Source organism: Diorhabda carinulata, chromosome 8, assembly GCF_026250575.1.
Source record: "Diorhabda carinulata isolate Delta chromosome 8, icDioCari1.1, whole genome shotgun sequence".
Lineage (NCBI taxonomy): Eukaryota > Metazoa > Arthropoda > Insecta > Coleoptera > Chrysomelidae > Diorhabda > Diorhabda carinulata.
The window spans coordinates 15305013-15327960 of NC_079467.1; the positions used below are offsets into that span (position 1 = coordinate 15305013).

Consider the following 22948-nt stretch of genomic DNA (forward strand, 5'->3'; position numbering starts at 1 on the left):
ATAACGTCTTTACTAGGAGAAGGACGATTAACCTCACTTTCATTAATAGATTCCTGTTTTCTCTTAACACACGACCCAGATTTCAGCCAATTTTCCATCGTCGTAAATAGTCATAACACTACTTCACTACTTTTAAACCAAAACAAAGCTAGACAAATAAATTATCAAGCCACTGCCGCGTGTTCTTACGTGAGCAAATGCAGTTGCCAGACTGCGTGAGTGAACAGAACAAATAACCAAGACGAGTGACAGAGCGAGGCCTGTGGATGCCAGATCGTGCATGGCAACTTTGCGCTATTGTTTTTTGTACATCATTTATATTGCAAATAATTATTGGCAAGTAAGAACTGGCAAAAATTGCACCAAATATTTGTTGTTACAACCCACTAATACAAAATTACTTCGTTATGATCAAATGTGATGCTGAAGAATCAGTAAATTTTTGTATTTTTTTACAAAAGCCTTGCCGCGACCCACCTAAAATCCACCCGCGACCCACTAGTGGGTCGCGACCCACCCGTTGGGAAAAGCTGAGCTAAACCATTCCGCATTCCACCTTCAAGGAAAATACGCTATGTCCGGTGCATCTGTGCATGTAAAACGTCGAGCATTTCCTGTCTTAGATGGTCGACTTGTAGTAAGTAATATGTTTCGTTCTTCCTACGTCATTCTTGCTTCATGAATGCATAAACTTTCACAAGGGCTTTTATGTCAACTCCTTCGTTTATTCATATCAGTCATTTTTTTATATATAAGTTCCGAGTTTTGGAGTACTAGTCTTAATTTAGCTTTACTTGTCAAATAATATTGAAGCTCATTTTCAAACGAAGCACAACCAAAAACAAATGTTATGAAAATGATGAAAACAATGCATTAATCTTATGTGACTTTACAACGGAAGGTATAGAATTATATCGTCACGACCTCAACAATTCAATTAGTAGTTCTTATTTGCATTTTTTGTTATTTTTAAATCAGTATTTATGTGATTTCCAGTTCTGTCAATAAAAAAGTATGGTCTTCAAAATACTTGCTTCGCCGTCGTGCTGGAAAAATCGCGCGTGTTTTAAAGACCCTAATATCCACTTATACATTAATATACTATTTTGTGATCACTGTGAAGGTAAAAGGTTTATATTATCACTATTTTCTCTAAATAAGGTCATTTTAAATAGTCACATAATATAAGACTTAATTACAATGTCTCTACAAGAAAGTATATTATTTTCAGGAATAAACTCTCCTACCGACTTATATCAGCTTCAAATCACAGTAGTATGATGGATTTGACGCCATCCCCCTCAGATTCTGGTATATCAGAACTGGAAGCAGCTCTTAGAGATCGAGACTCAGAACTAGCTTATCTCCGTCAAACAATGGAACACAACGAACAAGTTATTTTCAGGTGAAGTGACTTTCTTTGTTTTATCTTGCCTGCCATGTATATGCAATGTGTTTCCGAATAAGTGAAACAGCTTTTGTAAGAGATAAAAGATTCTTGAATTCAACTTTTATTTTTCCAGATTTTGCTCCGCTTGACAAAAAACTAATTTCTAACATAATTTCAGATTTGAAAAATCAAGTATAGGGGAGGCTTTTGTACCGTGGAAATAGTCTACCTTGAAACGATTTAAATTTAAAACCCTTAAATGATCTCAATTGACGAGTCTATTTACTCTTCATAGTTGTATTCTAGTCTACAGTGAATCGGCTGCGCTTTGTAGCAGTAATACGGAAAAATTGTTTTAATTCATTAAAGTAAATATTTTTAAAATAATATTTGAGTGAGATTTTTCCTAACGGCAAATGATTGGGGATAAGTGGTGTTTTTACTTACATCTTGCGACTATTAGTAAGTAATTATTATGAAGTGTTTTTTGTTTTGAACATAACCTCTAAGCTAGAAAATCAATTGACTGGAAAAATTCATACTCTTGCATCTTAAAACAAAATTACCTCATGTAGCTTGGAACACGTTTCATGGTACGGGAGGTTAGGTTTTTCGTTTTTTTTTGCAAAGATCGTCATGCCCCGAAGCAAGACTGGTAAGAAGAGAGATCCAATAAGTACTGGTGTCTTAAAAGAGGCCTTAGAGGCTGTATATTATGAAGATCCAGCAATCCTAGGAAGTACAGTACCAGCCGAGAGGGGAGCCCTTGAGACTAGGATAGCAGCAGTGCTACTGAAAACTATAGTCCGCCAATGCTGATATCCTCCATAGGTTTTTTTCAAAGACATAAAGCTATTTGCCGCACCTCCGGAACAATTGGAGCTGCAACTTCTACTGGCTGGTCAAATGAACAGTTTTGTTATTAAAATGCACAGACCATTTAATTAAGTTTGTCAAATTTTTAAAAGGAAGAACTCCCATTTGTCCATTGAATCAGTCGAAAAAGCATCGGATGCTGGAATCACCATGATGAAGTTTCCATCTCACACATCAAACAGGCCTCAACCACTTGATTGAACTTTAAATGGCCCTCTTGAAACATTTTAGAGCCAAGGTGTCTTGGCTGTTTAGTAATGAAGAAAAAACGTTTGACATTTACGCAAAGGTTCTCAGAATTGCTTTTCCTCGAGCTTTCACGCCCAGCAATATTTTAAATGGTTTTAGAACACTGAACAGCGGAATATTTTCAGATCAAGATTTTATTCGTTCCTACGTTACGTATCGTAATTTGGGAAATAACATACCACTGCCCAACTTTCCTACTACTGATAAACAGACTCAGTCCTCAACCTTAAATAAAGAAGAAACAGCATATGAACCATCAAAAATTTTAAATCTAAAAGCAGAACACTACGAAAAAGGATTTATTTTGCCAGAAGAAGTACAACCGTTTCCAAATGCACTAGCCCCCAGAGAAAGATGAAATCAGGAGAAGCAAGAGCAAAACAATAAAATAGGTAACAAAAGACCTGAATTTGGGAAAAAATTCAATTCCAAAAGCTTCGTCGGTCACAGAAATTAAACCAAAAGTTGCAACAAAAAATAAAAAATATTAGGTAGTGAAAATAGCGTTCCATATGTGTCAACATAGTAATATGACGAAGATAGTGCAGATGAAGAATGCTACTTTTGCGGAAATTCAATGAATGCTAATAAAGGTGCTTGCTTGAAAAAATAAGATCTTTATTATTTAAATGCAGAATTTTAATAAACGAAAAAAAATTGTGTTATTTTTGAGTATTCACAATTTGTTGTTAAGTTGTTAATAAACTCGTCTTTTAATTCTGTTATTTTGGAACTGTCCGTTTCAAGGTACAAGGGAGTTGTTCCATAGTACATGTAATTATGTACTTTGGAACAACACCATGTAAGCAATAAAAAGTTTGTGTCACTCACTCTTAATGAAAAATTTTTTCTAAAATTTAATTTGCAAATTTGATACATGAATTGACACAAATTAAAATGACCCACTAAAATTTTTGCAATAATTATTTCAATTTTTTTCTGTGTGTGGATTTCAAAAAGATTTCCATGTTCAACGATCTCCCCTACATCGTTTTCCAAAAATCTATTTTTCTGTGAAGTGTCCCATGGGGCAAATATGGAACACTCTCTGGTTTATAGTTTATAGTCTATTTTTATGATTGGAAGAGTATTAAAATAATACAGCATTTCTAATCCATATATATATATATATATATATATATATATATATATATATATATATATATATATATATAATAGTTATAATTCCGCATGAAATAACATTGTATAAATATACCGGGTGTAATTATATTCTCGCTTAATTAACTTGCTAATAACTTCTGTACACCTGAAGGAGTGAAATTTTTTTCTAAAATATTTTATTTTCCCCTAAGGTATGATAAGAACATTGTGTCATAGTAGTTATATAGGTATAAAAGTTTGTACTTTGACTTTCATGAATAATTATTTTAATATAAAAACTGACCAGTAATAATAAAGCTACTTATTACAAATCCAAATTAAAATCGGAATAAGATTTCTATTAGAAGTTTCCACAGCGTGCTTCAATTCAGTCCAGGGTAATCCTTATCTCGAACCGTGGCAAAAACCTCAATTACTGTCTGGAATTAGTTTCTAAAGAAGAACGCATGCACTTTCCTCCAGAGTCTTTCTTTCAAATAATTTGTTTTCTTGGAGTTTCACGTACTGATTGAACCTCGCCACATTTCTCTTCTTTAATAATTCTAAATCGTAGATTTCCCATCATCAAGCGAATAACTAACTAATACCACATATCAAGGTTTTTGGACACTGCACCTTGCAAATTGCAACTTAAAACTTTTAAGAATATACAACTTGAACCTCCTTACTAAATGGAAAAATTTGTTAGGAAGAAATTCTTGTAATAAAATACCGTCAATTGGCAAATAGGTACTTATTGAAAATAATCTTATGATAACAACAAAAGCCCGACAAGTTCTTTTATCTCATTATTTTATATTAATATAACCGTACTACCCAAGTAGCAGAACTAGTTTTATTAACGAAAAATAAACGTTAACATAACAATTTTCGGAACCTGAATGGTACTCAAAATAGTTAGAAACACGTTTATACATTATTCAAAGAGCTCTTAGTCATCTGAATAGAACCATTTCACTCGACCGTTTTATTGACGTGGTCAAAACATTGACAAAATAACAATTATATACTAGTAGAGCTACTTTAGCACCACAAGAGAACTCTTTTCTAGCTATTATACAACAACTATTAAACTATTTTATTATTCTTGTGAGCCACTGCTCAATAATTACATTAGTTAAGAATTCTATTTTATTACTTCGAAGATCATTCTTTCACTTAACCTTAAAATGATTGGATGATTTAATATATTGAAATTATTTTATGTCACTCTCTAAAGAATTAAATTATTTTAAATTCAAATAATATTTCCAAAGTCAACTATCAAAAATAAATCAGTGCTGCCAACCGACCATCTACTCGCACCAAGCGCTCGTGTCCGAATTTGGAACTCTTGCTAGAAGTTTTCTGTCACTTGTATATCAATGTACCATACAGAATATGGCTACCTATAAGTTTGGTTCTCTAAATAATCTGTGAACGTAAACGACCTAATGTGAGCTCATTATTATATTCTTAGTAATTTTCGGTAAGGAGACTCAAGTGACACTATCACTAACTTGTTTCTGAGATTCACTCCTCTTATAATCAATATAGATTATTATAGATCAACTGATTTAGAAAGAAAATGGAAAATGTCGTATAAAGTGAATATAAGTGAGGTAGATGGAGGCGACACACTACAGATGTAATAAAGCTGAATTGATATATCAACAAACTTCAATAACTACGTTAATTCTTCTATTCCCATCGAATATTTTGAAGGTTATAATAGTCCGGGAGCCAGCTGCATTTTCAACTAGTCATTCCGTTCTTGACAGTTCTTGACAGAACTCACCTTAGGAGTGAACGTAATGACCTTCAGCTGGAAAGGTAGCGCCGGGTCCGTTAACAGAAATCCTTTCTACCCGTGAATTACCGACTGAATGTTTTTTTTGTTAAGTACAATATAAATTATCAGATACTGTAATTTCAGCCTGATATTTAAAATTTTAATGAATTTATTTATTAAAATAAACTACGAAATACTCCTATTTCAGCATGGTTATTACTAATGTTATTATTTTAATTTTATATACAAATGCGTACAATGTAATGAGCGCCTTCTGCTGATATACTGTCGTACCTATGCCCAATTTCCCTACCGCCATTTTAATTTAACGCGTCATGTTTTCGTTTTCCAAATACTTATTTTACAAATTTAATTACTGATTTCACTATTTGATGACAAAGTATGTTACTGTAATATAAGATAATAAATATTAATGTGTAATGAATTACTTACTTTGCATCGGGAAATGTGTTTTCCGATAACTTTGGAAAAAACGCATCATTACCAACCTACATTGACGCCCTCGAAGTTGATGCTATGTCTTCCATTGAAGCTGAAGTGTCGATGGATGAAGTTGACGCTTCCTCGGCAACTGAATTCGTGACAAATTGTTGGTAGCACGAACTGTGATATGAACTCTTTTCTGTTACCACTTCTGGCAAAATTATTGAAACTCTATCCAAACCATTCTCTTGCCTAATAGTTAGTATTTTGCAACACCTTTCTAGTATAGAATCGACGAAAGCAATAAGTTTACCACTCTTTTTCGAACAAAATACGCAAGTATTGGCATACATGACAAAATGTGAAAATTTTATGCGCCCTATAAAAATCAGAAATGTATCTGAACAGTTACCTGTAGAAATGTAATTTAATAAACTATTAACTATCTAACTTAAATTAAAGTGATCGATAGGATTTCAGTTATGCGATCGACGCTGATATCAATGTACCTACGCGCGCACATCATGGGGACCTTCAGCGTATCAGCCGTCACCCTACATGCAGCTGAAGGTTTTTTATGTTGAATATACAATATAATCTACCATATTATTCAGTTTGAGCAATCTCGGAATGAGTTGAATTTACGGAGTTTATTACACCTGGATCAAACGTACCCGGCGCTACCTTGCCTGTTGTCATTACGTTCACTCATAAGGTGAGTTCTGTCAGGACAAGCAGAATTGGGTGGAACGGAATGACTATTAAAAATATGTATCTGGCTCAGGACTATAAGAATAGTTGTACATTCGGTATATAAGACTTCTTATACGAGGATATATTGACAAATTCTTAACCTACTATAAAATGTCAATGTCAAAATATTTTATTACTCAACATATTCTTCTCTTAATTGGATACATTTATTACAGCAAACCTGCAACGTCTCTAGACCTTTCAAAAAAAATGTTTCTTCTTGCTCTGCAAACCAAACCTCCACAGCTTTTATTATAACCTCGTTGGAAGAAAATTTACGACCTTTTAAACTTTTTTTCAGTTGAGTAAAGAGATGATAGTCGTACGGAGCCAAATCTGGTGAATAAGGGGGTCGTTCTAGTAATTCAAACCCTAAATCACGAATTTTTTGCATGGCAACATGAGATTCATGACCTGCAAAAACAAAACACCTTTGGATAGCTTTCCGCGTCTTTTCTCTTTAATTTTCTCCTGTAGAGTGGTCAGTAATGTCCAATAGTAATCTCCAGTTATTGTTCTACCCTTATCCAAAAAATCAATCATGATTATTCCATGGCAATCCCAAAAAACTGAAGCAAGAACTTTATCAGCAGTTTTTTGGACACGAAACTTCTTAGGTCTTGGAGAACCAGAGTGTCGCCATTGTTACTTTGTTTCTGGATCGTAGAAATGTACCAAAGTCTCATCCATAGTAACAATTCGGTTTAAGAAGTCTACATCGTTTTCAAATCGAGCATAGATCGAACGCGATGCTTCTACCCTTGCACGCTTTTGATCAACATTCAAACATTTGGGGATCCATTTGGCAGCAATTTTTCTCATGTCCATATCATCATGTGAACTATATGATGAACACGTTCGTATGAAATATTCAGTGCTTCAGATATCCGTTTTAGCCCAATTCAACGGTCTGATAAAATCATGTCATGAACTTCATCGATATTTTTGGGGACTGACACAGAAACTGGCCTTCCCCATGGATCATGATCTTCAATGGAAAATTTACCTCTTTTGAAGCTTGCAGTACAATTTTTCACGGTCGCATACGAAGGACATTGATCACCAAGGGTATTAAGCATATATTCGTAAATCTGCTTATCTCTTAACCCTTTTAAATACAGGTAGTACTTGATGCTGGCTCGATACTCCAATTTTTCGATTTTCACAATTTTGGTGGACATCTTTTTTCTTTAATTTATTGCATTACTCTGGTTTACTTTTTTGACGTCAAACTTTACACTCACACTTCTAATAAGTTATTGTTTGTTGCTATGGTAACGCAATATTTTGTTTATGCATGGAACTGGTCTAGGCTAACTAGATATCAATACGTCCTCTACGTTCTATGTATAATCGATGCAAACAACGATACTTGTGAACCTATTACATGACTTTATCAACGTTTTTCTTGAAGCTCCTATAAAACAACAATAAAGCTGTTTTATAAAAGCTAGGAAATCGGGTAGAATAAACGTTAATAAAAAATAAATTGATCACCTAGAGGTATAATAAGATAAAAAGTACTCCAAATTACCCTTAAAAACCCATGTTTCTCACACAGTTATGTGATATTAATAAAACAATTCGGTATAAAAGAGTAAGCCGTGTGTTGCGTGGGGAGTTTCGGATTACTAAGTAGGCTTTTTGTATTTTCTTTCAAGTTAGAGTTTTTAGTTGGATATGAATCTGATAAAATTAAAAATAAAACTTGGTGCTCCAGATTGCTGATTCACTTGCAAATAAATAAACAGCGAAGAAAAGTCATGGAACAAATATTAAAATTCACGCTCTAGTGATTTTTCGCAGATTACGTCTCATTACTCGTAAAATAATCGATTATTTTAAATCCCTCGTGATATTATAACTGATATTTTTCACGTGAACGTACCTTCTTCAAATCGTTAACGATACAGAATTGTAATTGTAATACTTTACATTTTAGTATTGTGATACAGTTTTCAACGACAAAAAATAGTCTGATGAAAATTTCTCTGTGAGGATATGGCAAATATGTTCTTTTGATGTTCCTATTGCCTCTTCTATCGCTCTAGTACCATTTGGTGCACTGTTTCGAGGTAGTATTGCTGGTTGTCGCAGCTTTTCATCGTCCTGAACGTCCCTCGTCAGATTTGAATACAGCTGCCCAAAATTTTACAGTCGTAAGTAATAATGCAGAGTCTCCGTCCAAAATGTCTACTTCCTCTTTCATTTGCGTAAGCTTATTGCCTTTTTTCAGAAAAATTTTCGTATCAACTCACTTATACCATTGTCAAACACAGTCTAAGCGTCAATAACGTATAAAGGTTTTCCTATTTATATTTCTTAATTTATTTAAACACTATACACTTCACTGACTTATAATCATTCACTTATTACTATCACTCAACTAACTTGAATAATTCAATCAAATTTTTTGATTACTTTCTATTTTAATCTGTTCACTACGACTATTCATTATAAACTGAACTAAACTGCACTACATAAACTCATTATATATCATAAAATAATTCTCAGAATTTCTAGACAATTTAAAAGCAAAACAAATATATAAATAGACCTTCCTAGTAATTATTAAAAAGAAACAATGTAAATAAACCACCTGCTATAATAAAAAGATATATAAAAAGCAAATATCAAAAGCGGTGCTTACGCCGAATTTTAAAATCGTACGGACCCATTTCGGAACTTGTTTATAACAAACTGTTGAAATTTCAACTTTTTCAATGTCCTATTTTTTGCAATCTGTAAAGTAATCACTTTAAGCGAATCGCTTGTTACATTCATCAGGATATGTACAAAATAGCCCAGTAACTATTTTCTCTTATTAACAATTTTATATAAATTATTGTAAGCTTACCAAATTTCTAGTTTCGTTTCTTTTTTATTTAGTTATCGTTTTTAGCTCTCTCCCAACTCTATCCTCTAAACTTTAACTAAGTACCCAAGTATTTTTTGTTTCAGCCTACAACATCGAACCCATTTTTAAGAGGGGTCATATAATATAATAATTAGAGTTAGTTAGTTGCTTAGAAGACATGAGCACTCTTGTGAATCCGGAATACGAACGGTCTCCAAAGAAAACGTATTATTTCGTTCAAACACTTAAAAGCTGAGAAGTTGCTTTGAATACCTTAACACTGTTGTTTTAATATATTTTGTAAATCCACAAGAAGTACGGTTTCCAAAGAAGACATAATATTTTGTTCAAAGACTTAAAAGTTAAGGAGTTGCTTTGAAGACGTGAGCACTGTTTTTCTTAATATATCCTGTAAATCCGAAAGACGTATGGCCTCAAGAGAAAACATACTTTTTGTTTAAAGACGTAAATTGAAGACGGGGAATAGTTTAAACCTCAGACTTAGACACGTGAATGAACCATTATTTTATTTCATCACGTTAATATTATCATTGTTGTTTCTTTTGTTTTAAATTTGATATCGTTACCGTTTTTTTGTTGATATAAACTTTTCTTCTAATCTACCGACTGTTTCAGTCTAAATAATAATTTATACTACACGAACGAAATTATAACCCTACATTATTGAATTCAGAAATGGTGTCTATAAAGTCACTACTTCTACTTCTTACAAATCCAAATAAGAATAGGAATCAGAAGATTAACTGTTGCGACCAATATTCACAATAAGTGAATCAGTAATATTGTCCAAATTCCAAATTTGCTCTTCTATGCCTTTTCCCAGTTTACAGTGTTGATATTACTCACAGCCTTACACTCATCTTAAAAGAAATATTTTTTCTTGAAACTTCTCCCTTTAGCTGTGCCCATACCAGTTCAATCGGGTTTAGTTAGTAAACACAAAGAATACAGTTTTTTTCTTTTTTTCAACCATTTGGTGATAAGCAATTGGTCTAATAGTCTCGAGCGAAAATTCATTACTCTTATACAGTTCAGAGGAAGAAGATCGATAACTTGTTCGAACTATTCTGCAAAGATTTTAACATTCATGTCCTCATGGTAATCACCGGAACGAGTAAATTCAATAGTCAATGAATCACTTTTCACAAAACTACCGATGTCAACTATAATCAATCTGGGCCCCGTTTCTGTTAGTGGCTTAGAACCAGTAGATAAATTATTTGAAAATGTCTGTCTTCGACTTGAAACAGTTTCATCTTCCCAAAATTTATTTGGCGTATGTCCCACATTGATTCATGTTTCATTTAAATAAAATAAATTTCTTCTTTGGTTTTTCATTTCTTCTATAGTCTTTAGGTACTTTCTTCTCCATATTCCAATATCGTTTCATATTATTGAAATGAACCTTCTGAAATGCTTTTTCTAGCTAACACCTATTTCTTTTATGAGTTTCTATAGTGTGCTTCTATTCAGTTCAGGATAATCCTTATCATCTCAAACTATAACACGAACTTTGTCTACTATTAAAATTTTTTTTCTGAAGATGAACGCATGTACTTCCCTTCGGAGCTCTTCTTACAAATGCTTTTCTACTAGAAGACGAGATAAGAGGACAAGTAGCAAGAGCGAATAAGGTCACAGGATGTCTTCAGAACGTAGTATGGTGGAACAAACACCTAAAACAAGAAACAAAAGTAGGAATCATAAAGCGACCATCAAATCTATAATAACCAATATAGAAAAAATACCAAAAATGAGACAACTCTTGGAGACCACAGGAATGAATGTTCTCAGGGGAATCTATATAAGACACTATTAGACCGAAAAAGTAGCGAAAACACCAGATAATAATTCGATGAGATGACTAACGAATATCATAGCGTAAAAAACAATGGAACCGATATATAAGTCGAAGGACAGACAATTGACTGGTAAAAATAGCAAGGAATAAACAAACAAAGAGTGACAATCTAAAGCCAGGTGAGGGTACATATCGAAAGAGGAAAAGGCATTAGACCTATTATGGAAGAAAGAAAAAGAAGATTTTTAAAATTTTGTTTCTTTGAAGTTTTACTTACTGTTTGAAACTCGACATATTTCTATTCTTTCATAACTCCGTAGATCGTAGATGTCCCAACATCAAGCGTACTACTAACTAATTCTACTGTGGCATCAACACTTTCACTCAAATGTTTATCTTTAAATGATTTAAATAAAACAATTAATATCAATGTTTTTCCATTAACTTTTGAAGAATGGATGTTCGCGTTTACGCGTTCCTTACAAATTGTATATTATCATACTAGAATTCTCAACAGATTGCAAATAATTAATCTGTTGAAAATACAGATATTCTTGGAATTAGAATAAAACAAAATTTCTAACTTTTATTGGCAAATGGACCGTATGATATGGCAAATCCAAGCCTTGTTCTATTGCTCTGTACAGCTTATGGTTATAAAATTCGGAAAACTTGTATGAACATTCTCTCTTACATAAAAATAGACTATAAAACTTTCCAAATTTTTCCAAAGATTAATCAACTACATTTAAATGCAAAATGAAAGTCATCTAAGTTAGCTATCGTGTACAAAAACATTTAGTTTATAGTTTAATAAATGAGAAAAATTTGAATTATTTCAATAATACAGAATTACCAATAAATGTTATATTAAATTAATTTTAAAAAATGCTTAATAATAATTCATTGTTATAAGGTGTTATTTCCAATAAACTATACTTAAGGTTGATCCTGCAATTAATAAAATCCCAATAAGTCAATCATTTATTGCAGAGTATACCAAGAGAAAGAAAAAGTCTGGGAAAGAGAACTAAAAAGACTCAAAAGCGTTCAAGATAGTAGGCTGAGGGTCAGTTCACAAAAAGTACTCAAACTAGAGCAGATGTTAATGATGCAAACGTATCAAATGCAGCAAGAGAAAAAACGATTTTGCGCCGATATTCAAAGGTCAAATATGCAGTGTGATAGATTACGACAAGAAGTTACAACTTTGAAAGGAAGGTTGGAGGAGACTGAATGGGGTTTGTGTCAAAAGACTGGAGAAATATCATTGCTCAAAAGTCAATTAAAAGAGCTTCAGGTAATTAATTTCAATAAAGGATTTAATCTACAAATTTTTCAAATAATTTTGAATCGATCTTATGACATACAGGGTATTTCTAAATTCATGCGACAAAATCCGGAGGTGATTGCTCGGCTGTTTTTTACGGCTTTCTTAATAATTTTTTACGGGCAAACCATTGAAATCACCAATCTCGTTTTTGTGTATAGACTTTATTAACATCTGAATCAGCTTTACAAATTTTTTGAATCAAAATATATATTAAAATCAAATGGCCGTCAGGAGGTTATCAAGTAAAAGAGGTGCTTGACGGTGACCAAGATTGTCCGGTTGTACTGTTTATCCGAAATTAAAAACCAAACGGCATTTTAATCTTCATATTTAAACTAGCGATTGAACTAGAGTGAATTCTAAATTACAACAATTTTGGAAATCATATTCTATTTTTCACTCATTTTTCTCAAGTTTTTCGCTCGTATAAAAAATACTATCGAAGAAATCATGATAATGGTAGTTCAATCGCTGGCTCATAACATATTGAAGATGCTGTATAAATTTGATCAAAATCGGTCTAGTTTGTTGGTCACCGTTTCGAAAAAAAAGCTTTTGAAATATATTAAAATTTTCATCATATAGTAAGCTTCGTATCTGCAACAGCAAAACTGAACAAAGCTTCACGGCGTCTTAGTCAATATTCGAAAGCGTTTGTCAGTTGAGGCTGTGGGAAAATCAGGTAAATAATCAAGCCTTGGACCATTTCTCTCATTTAAAATCATTTGTCGACCAAAAAAAATTAGATGAATATCTCTACTCCCGCAAAATTTGATTTCGGAATTCAACAATCGGTTTGAAGACTTTCACAAAATGAATGAAATTGAATTCCCAGTTTTCAACAATCCATTCAATTTTGAAGCTTCACAGGCACCAATTCAATCGGACAGTATTTTGAAAGAAAAATTCAATGAGATTAACACTCTTACATTTTATATGTCAATATTTTAGATTTTGTATAATTACCCGGAATTAAAAAAGCATGTATGTTTGGTAGCACCTATTTATGTGAGCAGATGTTTTCCATCATGAAAATAAAATAGAACAAACATCGCACAAGACTTACGAATGAACACCTCCAATCAATTCTTAAAATAATTACAACGAATATGATACCTGATATCAATGAGCTTGTCAAAAACAAGATAAGTCAGGTATCTGGATCCTCGAGCTCAACATAATTACCTACCTTTATAACTACCTACGGTATATTATATACTTATATAATTTAATAAATAAATTGTTATAATAGTTCAGTTCATTTTTTTATGTTAAATCTGGCCCACCTACGAATTCAAAATTTAATATATGGCCCTCTGCAAAATTGAGTTTGACACCTCTGCATTAGATGTTGTAGTTACCTCACAGCCCTTTCCGGTAGTGCTTCTATTATTTCATTTCTCACATTATGGTCTCCTTTATAGCATGTATTACATACAAAACTTCAAACTGCCTCATTTCATTTGATATTAATAGTGTAGCGGTCTTTTTAAAGTAATCAGCTGACTCTTTATCTGAATGTACATCTTCTTAGGCAACACATTTATTGTTACTGGGGTTACTAAGAAACGTGAACTAGTAAAATTCTCTATTTTTATCCTGGGGACAAGGCGTCAGAAGCCCTCTGAGGGTTGCTTTTCATAACAATCAATTTTGAAATGAATACATAAATCACTGTACAATGGTTTGATTCCACTCGTAAATGTGATCAATCATAATCAATTTTTGATCAGAAAAGAATTTTTATAATAGAATATAATAGATATTTTTTTGTAGATGGACCAAACTAGCAAATGTCAAGAACTTATCCAATTTCGAACGGAGCAACGTGACCTAAGAAACAAACTAGAACAAAAAGATGACGAAATACAAACATTGAAATCACAAGCTAGTTGCAAAGAGGAGGAAATCAAGCAACTCAAAGAATTAATCACGAAAGCAAAGTTAATACCATCACATGATTCGGAAAAATCGGAAACAACCAAGGAAAATAAAGAAGAAACTGAAAAACTTAAGGCGGAAATTAGAGAATTGAGGGAGGAACTATCAGAGTTGAGTTTAAAAGATTATTCCCATGTAGAACCGGGTCGAAATAAAGGGAATTACATAACGGAGGACGGTATAGAAGAGGTTGAAATTCAAAATATAAACGGTTATCATCAAGAGGATAACGATAGTGAATTAGAAAAACTGAGAGAAGAATTGGCAGCTAAAAATAAACAATTTGAAAATGAAAGAATAACGTGGGTTCAAGAAAAGGAGAAGGTACTCAGATATCAACGACAACTTCAAATGAACTATGTGCAGATGTTTAGAAGAACAAGAGCGCTAGAAGCCGAGATTGAAAGTTTGACCGTTGAACTAGAATTAGACAAAACAGGATTAAAATCGAAGTTAGAACTTTCGCAAACGATAGATTTATGATAAAATTACTTAGAAGGTTACTTCTTTTTCTCGTGTAGATAACAAGCTACATTTTTGAGTTAAAAGTTATGTACCTTCCGAGTAATTTTTTCCACAAGCTTCATTGTTAATATATATTATATGGTCGTAGATGAAATTAATAATACAACTAAAAATTTAGAGAAAAATATTAGGCAATAAATTGAACAAATTCACATATATACCAGATTTAGTGATGAATTTCAGTTTATAGAGGGCACATCGAGTAATACATATCACCTAAAGATCAATCTACATTCTTTCTTGAGAAGTGGACACATCATATATACTTTATAAATAATGGACAAAATTATGTGTCTATATATATTTTTCTTTATTTTAGGTCTCTTCTGTTTTAAAATAACGTTTCGACTTTTCTTTAAGTCTAAATATTTGGATTAAAACATAATTTCACAGCTGCAAGTTATTTAAACATGACATCATAAAAAACAAAACAAGAACAAAGTAGTTCTAGAAAAACAACACTGTAGAAGAATTTAACGAGTCAGGTCGATATAATATACGGTACTGAACTAGTGACATGGCAATTTTATTTTGGATATTATTGTTTCCTCGTAGTAGATCCTAGATATCTTTTTATAATTTTTTGAGTCAGTGTCTCATTATAGAGTAACAATAATGACAAAATCCCTGATGACGTACTTCAAAAATCTTCAGATTTTTGTCCGCCCCCCTTGTCCTCCAATCGTATTTCCTATGTTTTCAAAGAAAAAACTCAAATGTGAATGCAGAAAATGAATTTTCAATGACATATTCATCCTTATATGATCCAATTTTTTAGTCAGCTACAACAACTTCATAATTTTCCTAAAAACATATTTTTTGAATGACTTCCAATCATCTTTTCCATACCACTTATATTTTCCCAGAGTATACTCTTTTCGAATAGGCCATTATGTATAACGATGCACTCTCGTTCTGCTGTCCAACAAAAAAAATTAGAGTGAATGTACCTTGTAAACCCAATAACAAGCCGATAACTTTGAAGTTGCTACTCAATTTCCATTGATTTGATTGATTCAAATTTTATTAATTTCATTAACGTACACATTAAGTTATAGGTCTCAATTCTCTTCACAATTTGTCTCAATTTCATTGTGTATCGAAGAATCAAATAATAAGCGGCATTCTGCTTTATAATAGTTTTGATTTATTACTTCAAAAAATCCCAGGATATCAGTACAATAACAGTATTTCTCTCTCTTCGTGAAAATTCCAAGTAAAACTATTTAAAAATATTTTTAACTTCAATATCACTTTCATTGATATCTTCTCATATATATTTTGTCTAAACTAGACCAGGACAAATTGGTAGATAGTAAAAAGATTCAAGTCCGAGTTATGTATTAGTCTAGAGGGTTAATGTAATGTAATTGAAATAAAATGTGACGTTGCTATACATATTTTTATAGGGGGGGAAAGGAGTCGACAGGTATTATAGTTTTACTAAGGTAGTCTGATAAATACTACTCTATAAAAGAAAAACGAAAATATTGGAAAACTAGAGATTTTTTTTTGATATAATCACTGATTTACATGGCTCACTTCTGCTCCAGCTTCTTCAACCCGTCTAAAAATGATGTTTTGTTGAGGTATGGAAAGTATTCCTAAATGATTGATCAATCGACTTCCCGACGAGGGACTTTCTGAATTTGGCACATATATGACGAGTGAATAGAGCAGTGATATGACCGTGAGGAGGTAGGTGTAAACCGATACGTTATTATGGTGGAAGAGCACTTTTTTTTCATAAAATTCTTCAAATACTACGAAAGCTTTATGTTTCTCCACGTAATCAATGTAAATTGCACCTTGTGAATCCCCAACGATATGTCGCCTTTTTAGAGCACAGTTGCCAATGCTTCGACTATTTTCTGGTCTATAGTGTCTACGATTGGATCAATGTTTTATCGATAGTCACGAAAAATTCCTTGGTACTGCGCTTAAACGGCGTCAAATACTGCTATGAAACGGCAACAATCGCACCAATAGCTTCCTCAGCTCAAAGTTTTATTCAGGATATAACCCATGCGATCTCGTGCACCTTATATGAGAATTCGGTAATAAAAATAAAAACTAGAGAGAACAGAATAGAAATTCTGCTGAAATATGAAGCTTATTTATTTTGAGCCTCACACTACAATTTGGAAAAAAATTCACAAAAATGTATGAAAACTTGTAACTTTGATTGCCTGATTTGATAGCATGAATTGTAATTAATAAGTGATACAAAATCCACATATAGATAAAGAAACAAACGACCAAAATATATAAGTATATAAAAAGGTGATCCCTTCTCTAGGATAGATAGAAAACTGAAAAATATTGGGGGTTTGCTTGGTGAAAAAATTTCGTAACGCCTTCCGTATTCAAGATAAAGGGCGTTGAAGAAAAAGAATTATACACAATTTTAAGATTTTGCCATAAATACTGGCAACATTGTATTGAAATTTTATATGAATGAATGAATTTGTTTTTATATCTGACTCTCAAAGAGGACGCTAGTTACATGGTTCGTACCAACTATTATTGAACCTAACTTGTTCAATATTAGATTTATTGAGCAAAATTTCAAGTAAACTCAAACATTATTTAATTTTACACCCAAAAGGTACTCTTGGTAAAACTCGATACTGTGTACCGTTTTTAGAATATTGCGATTTAAAAATTATGAAGTAATAACCAATGCTGGAATAAAGTATTGATAAAGTTATTAATTATTATTATTAAATGATAAGCGTTATGTGAATTGAAAATTTTTTGTCACGTAAATTCGACCCCATCAATAAAACGGATACATTAAACAAATTGGGACTGAGGGCTTTCGTTTCTTGTAACGTTTCACAAAAATCCAGTCTAATCACAAATAACAATTTGAAAATTATGTATTGCGGTTCTGGGACTTAAACTATTGTTTGTTTCATACTAAGGCCCCCAATAGCTGAATACCCATAATTATTTAACTTCGAATTTTATACGGCAATAGCATTTTCTCTGATTTTGCCATGAAAGCTCTGATTCATTGGTAGTTATGACGTTGAGTCAATAATAATTACATTTCTGAAGCATTGTTATTTGTTAAATTAGATATTGTTAATCAAATTGTACTTAAATTTTGAATACACTGACATGTTATTAATCTTAAGCAAGTGTTTAGGAAACTCTAGTGCAGCTGTTACGCTTTATGCGTTTCTTTGAAGAAACTTACCAAGAACCAAGCTGTCAAGAAACTGGGAATGTGAGACCTATAAAAATAATTTCTGGTAGGCTAAGAATAACAAGAACCATTAATAAAGAAAATATGATTTTAAATTTAGTTGATCATAATCCAACAGTTAGCTTACAGAATGTGGCAAGACAAACAAATATGCCTTCTACAAGTAATTGAAGGATACTTACAGAGCAATAGCTACATCTTTATCATTACAGACAAGTCCAAGAGCTCTTGTCATACGATCGACCGGTTAGAGTGAATTTTTGTCAAAAATTTCAAGAAAGGACAGCCCACAATCCAAATTTTTTTAAAATGAATTCTTTTCACGAACGAGGCCACTTTTACGCGACAAGGTATGTTCAACTCCCATAATGCACCCTACTGGGGTGCTGGGAATTCACATGTTAAAAGGGTATCAAATTACCAACACTATTTTAAAGTTAATGTTTGGGTAGTAGCTTTGGGTAAAAAATTAATAGGTTATCATCACATTCTACCTGGAAATTTAAATGGTGATATGTACCTATATTTTTTAAAATATATCTTCACATAGTTTTTTAGGTTTAAAAATTGAAATTTTGGTATCTTGCAAACATTCAGTGTTCGTGAAAATATTGTTCGGTGCAGTTCGGGGTGGTTAGGTTAGGCTAAGTTAGGTTAGAATAGGTTCTTCGTATTCAGAAAGAATTAACGCATTTTTTAAAGAAATTTTGCCAATATATCCTCTAGAAATTGATGACTGATACCCCTAACCTAACCTAATACCCTGGCGTTACGAAAATGTTTTACTGAGCAAACCCGGAATATTTTTCAGTTTTCTATCTATCCTAGAAATGGGATCACCTTTTTTATGAAACACCCTGTATCATTCAATATAATTTAAAAACTTGAATTCATAGTTATATATACCAGGTATTTTTTAATAACCATCACCAAACTTATGTTGTGCTTATCTAATGCTAGTTTTAAATTTCAAGAAAACACAAAATATGGACTTACAGTAACTTTTTTTAAGGTGTATTTCATGTGATTTTAAAGTTTCATTAGGTATTTGTTATATGTTTTGTACAGACCTATATAATTGTATGCTTCTATATATTTTTACCATATTTTATAATATTAAATATTTGGTAAGTAGTATTGTTCTTTGTTTTTTATATGTAAATACAATAAACGATAATAAAATAAAGTTTCTTATTCAATTCATTTCTGCCTTGAATGTGAAAAATGTGAATTTGAAAACAACTATCAGTAGGTAGGTATGCAGCACAGGTTCTTGACAAACTATTATGAAGAACAGTTCCAATTCTAGACGTCAACTTCCACCCTCTAAGTAAAGCTACACGTGTCCAAGCCCAATTTCAGTCACAGCTTGCTACTTATTTAGGCCAATTTTACAGCCTAGGAAAAAATTGGAGATTAAACCAAAGTTTAAACCATGGTTGGAACTCTAGCTTACATAGTTTATAAAAGATTGATCAATTCTACAAGTCACAGTCAAACAGACATTTTTCTGCCAGTTGTCACTAGCGCGGAAATGTAACCAAAATTTTTCGGATATTTGTTTTAAAGTTGGATTGCTTAAGAAAATTATATGAACAAAAATGAACAATTTGCAATGTCTCTGACAATGAAGTAGTGCTTTTGGATAACCTTGTGAAGAAATACAAAGAAATGTATTCAATAGAATCACGAAAAATTTAGAAAATAATTAGAACAATTCAAAGATTTGCTCTAGGAATAATAACTTTTTTGTTTTCTCGGCGCGTCGATAATGGTGATAATTTCTTCTTCATCATCATCATCATCATCATCATCATCGAGTTCATCAAATATAAAGTGTAAATTTTCACTAATTTTAATAAAACCCTTTATAATATTGTAGACATAAACAATTTGAAAAAGTTGGGTTCGGATCCTCCGTTTCATAGTTTAAGCTACCCCCAAACCGCCGGTAACGTTTAAACCGCAGTTTGTCTATAATCGCTATCTATACAATGTGAAAAAGTTGATATCTCTAGTTTAAACTGACATTTGAGGCTTAAACTTCACTTATAAATAAATATAAAATAAAAAAGTCAGTGAAAGCAGTTAGCGTTGTGTGTAAAAAATTAAGTATACGCTTGCAACCCCTATCAGTTATTCTTATCTAATTGGAAGTTACCACCCCAGATCAACCACATCCTTTAGATAGCCAACTCGATTTCCTGTTTCAGCACCATCCCTTGGTTCATTAGCGATACCAAACGTACATAAAAACAGTTTCCTTCCTTTCTGCTTTTGGTGGCTTATTTCAAATTCAAATCTTTCTTCCAGTTATTATTCGAAACAATTCAATTGCGTTATATCAACCAAAAATCGAAAAACAACTGGACAAGTTAGACTTAAATATGATGTATTTTTAATTATGGGGAGAATGTGGCTACAGAAATGAAACAAGAAAAAATTAGACAAACGACAGTTTTTTATTACATTCGAAAAAATACAAAATTAATATAAAGATGAATACCTGTACGTACGTATATACTTGAGTATCATATATACCGCGGTGTTAAGGATCTATTGTGTCTCCTTTTCTTGTCGCGATACTAGCGAATCCCCAGTGCTCACAACTGCCAGATATCTTCGTCTTCTATTCCTTTGGAGTTCTGTAGTGTCTCACTTTGAGAAAATGTGGATAGAGGTTTCGTTCTCCGCGAAACAGAATCCTCAGGCTGCATTATGTGCTAAGTCAAATGTCTTCAGGTGTCCATCGAGGCGACAGTGCCCTAGGTAAATACATACTTATTATAAAACTACAACTATACCATTTTTTGTATTGTCTTGAATGTTTGTATGTAATTTTGAACACGATATCCACATCTTTTAATCTTTTATCTACACCTTTCAGAACTCCATTAATAGATGTATATGGACCCTTACATCTTGTAAGTACACCTATTATACCTATCTTTAATTTTTTTCTGGTGTTTTGTTGATATGATGTTTGTGGTGGAATCAAAAGTTAACGGTGGGTCTTCAGCAACTGCGTACTCTATAAGTAGTGTCTATGTATTTTCGAACAATAACAAAATAGAAAAAATACGTTTTGCATACCCGTTTTAGGTATCAAAAAAGCTATCCTTCTGAATAAAACTACGCATTTACTGTATTACGTTGCTGTTCTGTGATTGGCTGAATATCATAGCTCCTAGTGTTATCTACCGACATATCTACAATTGCATTAGTTGTGCTAATGAACCAAAAGAGTGTGCTACTTTTCATTTTCCCCTCCCGGACCAGCGAGTCCATACCATGGTCACAACATTAATTCTTGTGGAAAATAACAGTGGAAGCCACCAACTGAAAACTGACTTTTAGAACTAATTTAAATAAAATACAGTTTGAAAACACTGACAAGTATACTTTTAAAGTTAGTTATACTAAATGTAAAGAATAAATTATAGTTTAAAAAACTAAGCAAAACACATGCTTACAGCAATGATCAAACTAAAAAGTCTTTCTTGGTAAAACAATAAAATTACTGATGAGAAAATTAATGTCACTAGTACAAAAGGGCTGGAGTGCTTTTAATGACATTTTCAATTGTCAATAATCTAAAACATCATTCGGATAGCTGCCGACCAGGGAGGTAGACTATTTATTGGTTACAAATTCTACTTCTTAGATTAACTAACTGTAATAATTTGATTCTCTTTTTTTTTTTGGATAAATGACGAAAACGTGTCAGAAGACCCATGAAGGGCATACACTTGACACTTGAACTTCAATGATTACACATGTTATATAAGAAAAAAATGGTACCGAGAAGTTTGAACTTACTAAGTTATTACTCCCAAAATTCACGTATTTTCTGAGCTTGTATTAAGCACTGCATTTGTTTTGTTTTCTGTTAGTTTCAGATCGACTGAATCCATCCTCCCAAAGATGATCAAAAGAAGTAGTTACCAAACTGTATATAAATGGTGTCACGTCCATATTGTGAATATCCTCATCATTTTTATTAGCTGGTCATGTTGAATATGTAATAACAAACATCACCACCAGACACTACCTTTTAAATGCCTCCATTCATTGCCAGATTAAGAACGAGATGGCATTGATTGCGATGAATTGATTATCTTTCTACAATTGATCTATCCTCCTATGTAGACGCTCAAGATCATGACGCCTGTATCCAGCATACATAGCAGAAGTGAGGGAGCAATATTACAAAGATGGCGAATATGAGCATTGTAGAGAATTACAAGCTGAATTACAGCTTTTTTGTTTTAAATAGGGCTCCAAGTTTTTGTAAAGCTGTCTTAGATAATCGGCCACAAGACTATTCCAGAACTTATTACCTAGCTTAAACACGCAACAAGCAAATTTGCGGTAATGGTGATATTACCGCAAAAGAGCAACCTGGGTATTTGCAGCAACAATCAGACTGCTTCTCCAGAATCTTTCCAAGATCGTCAAAAACTTTCGATATGTCCTGAGCGTTTTCTCGAGATTCCCCGTATTTCTCTGTAGCTTCAGTCTATACATTGGTGACATAGACCATGATATTAGGGGATCATCTATGTTTAAGAAAGCCGTATTGATGGTGGCGATGATGTTAGCATACTCAAGATTAGCTGGTTAACGATTTTCTCCATAACGTTGGCAATTG

At 32.6% G+C, this 22948-nt stretch overlaps 1 protein-coding gene across 7 annotated transcripts in view; it reads left to right on the top strand.

The window, feature by feature from the left end:
• Nucleotides 1-19483, top strand: part of LOC130897109 (leucine zipper putative tumor suppressor 2 homolog) — a 301729-nt gene extending 282246 nt beyond the window's left edge. For all 7 annotated transcript variants that reach the window (XM_057805702.1, XM_057805701.1, XM_057805704.1 and 4 more), the window contains 3 exons: nucleotides 1232-1405; nucleotides 12278-12584; nucleotides 14394-19483. In XM_057805702.1, coding sequence (XP_057661685.1) covers nucleotides 1232-1405; nucleotides 12278-12584; nucleotides 14394-15041 — 1129 coding nt within the window. In that variant the 3' untranslated portion in view covers nucleotides 15042-19483. The remainder of the gene's footprint in view (nucleotides 1-1231; nucleotides 1406-12277; nucleotides 12585-14393) is intronic.
• Nucleotides 19484-22948: the final 3465 nt, after the last annotated feature.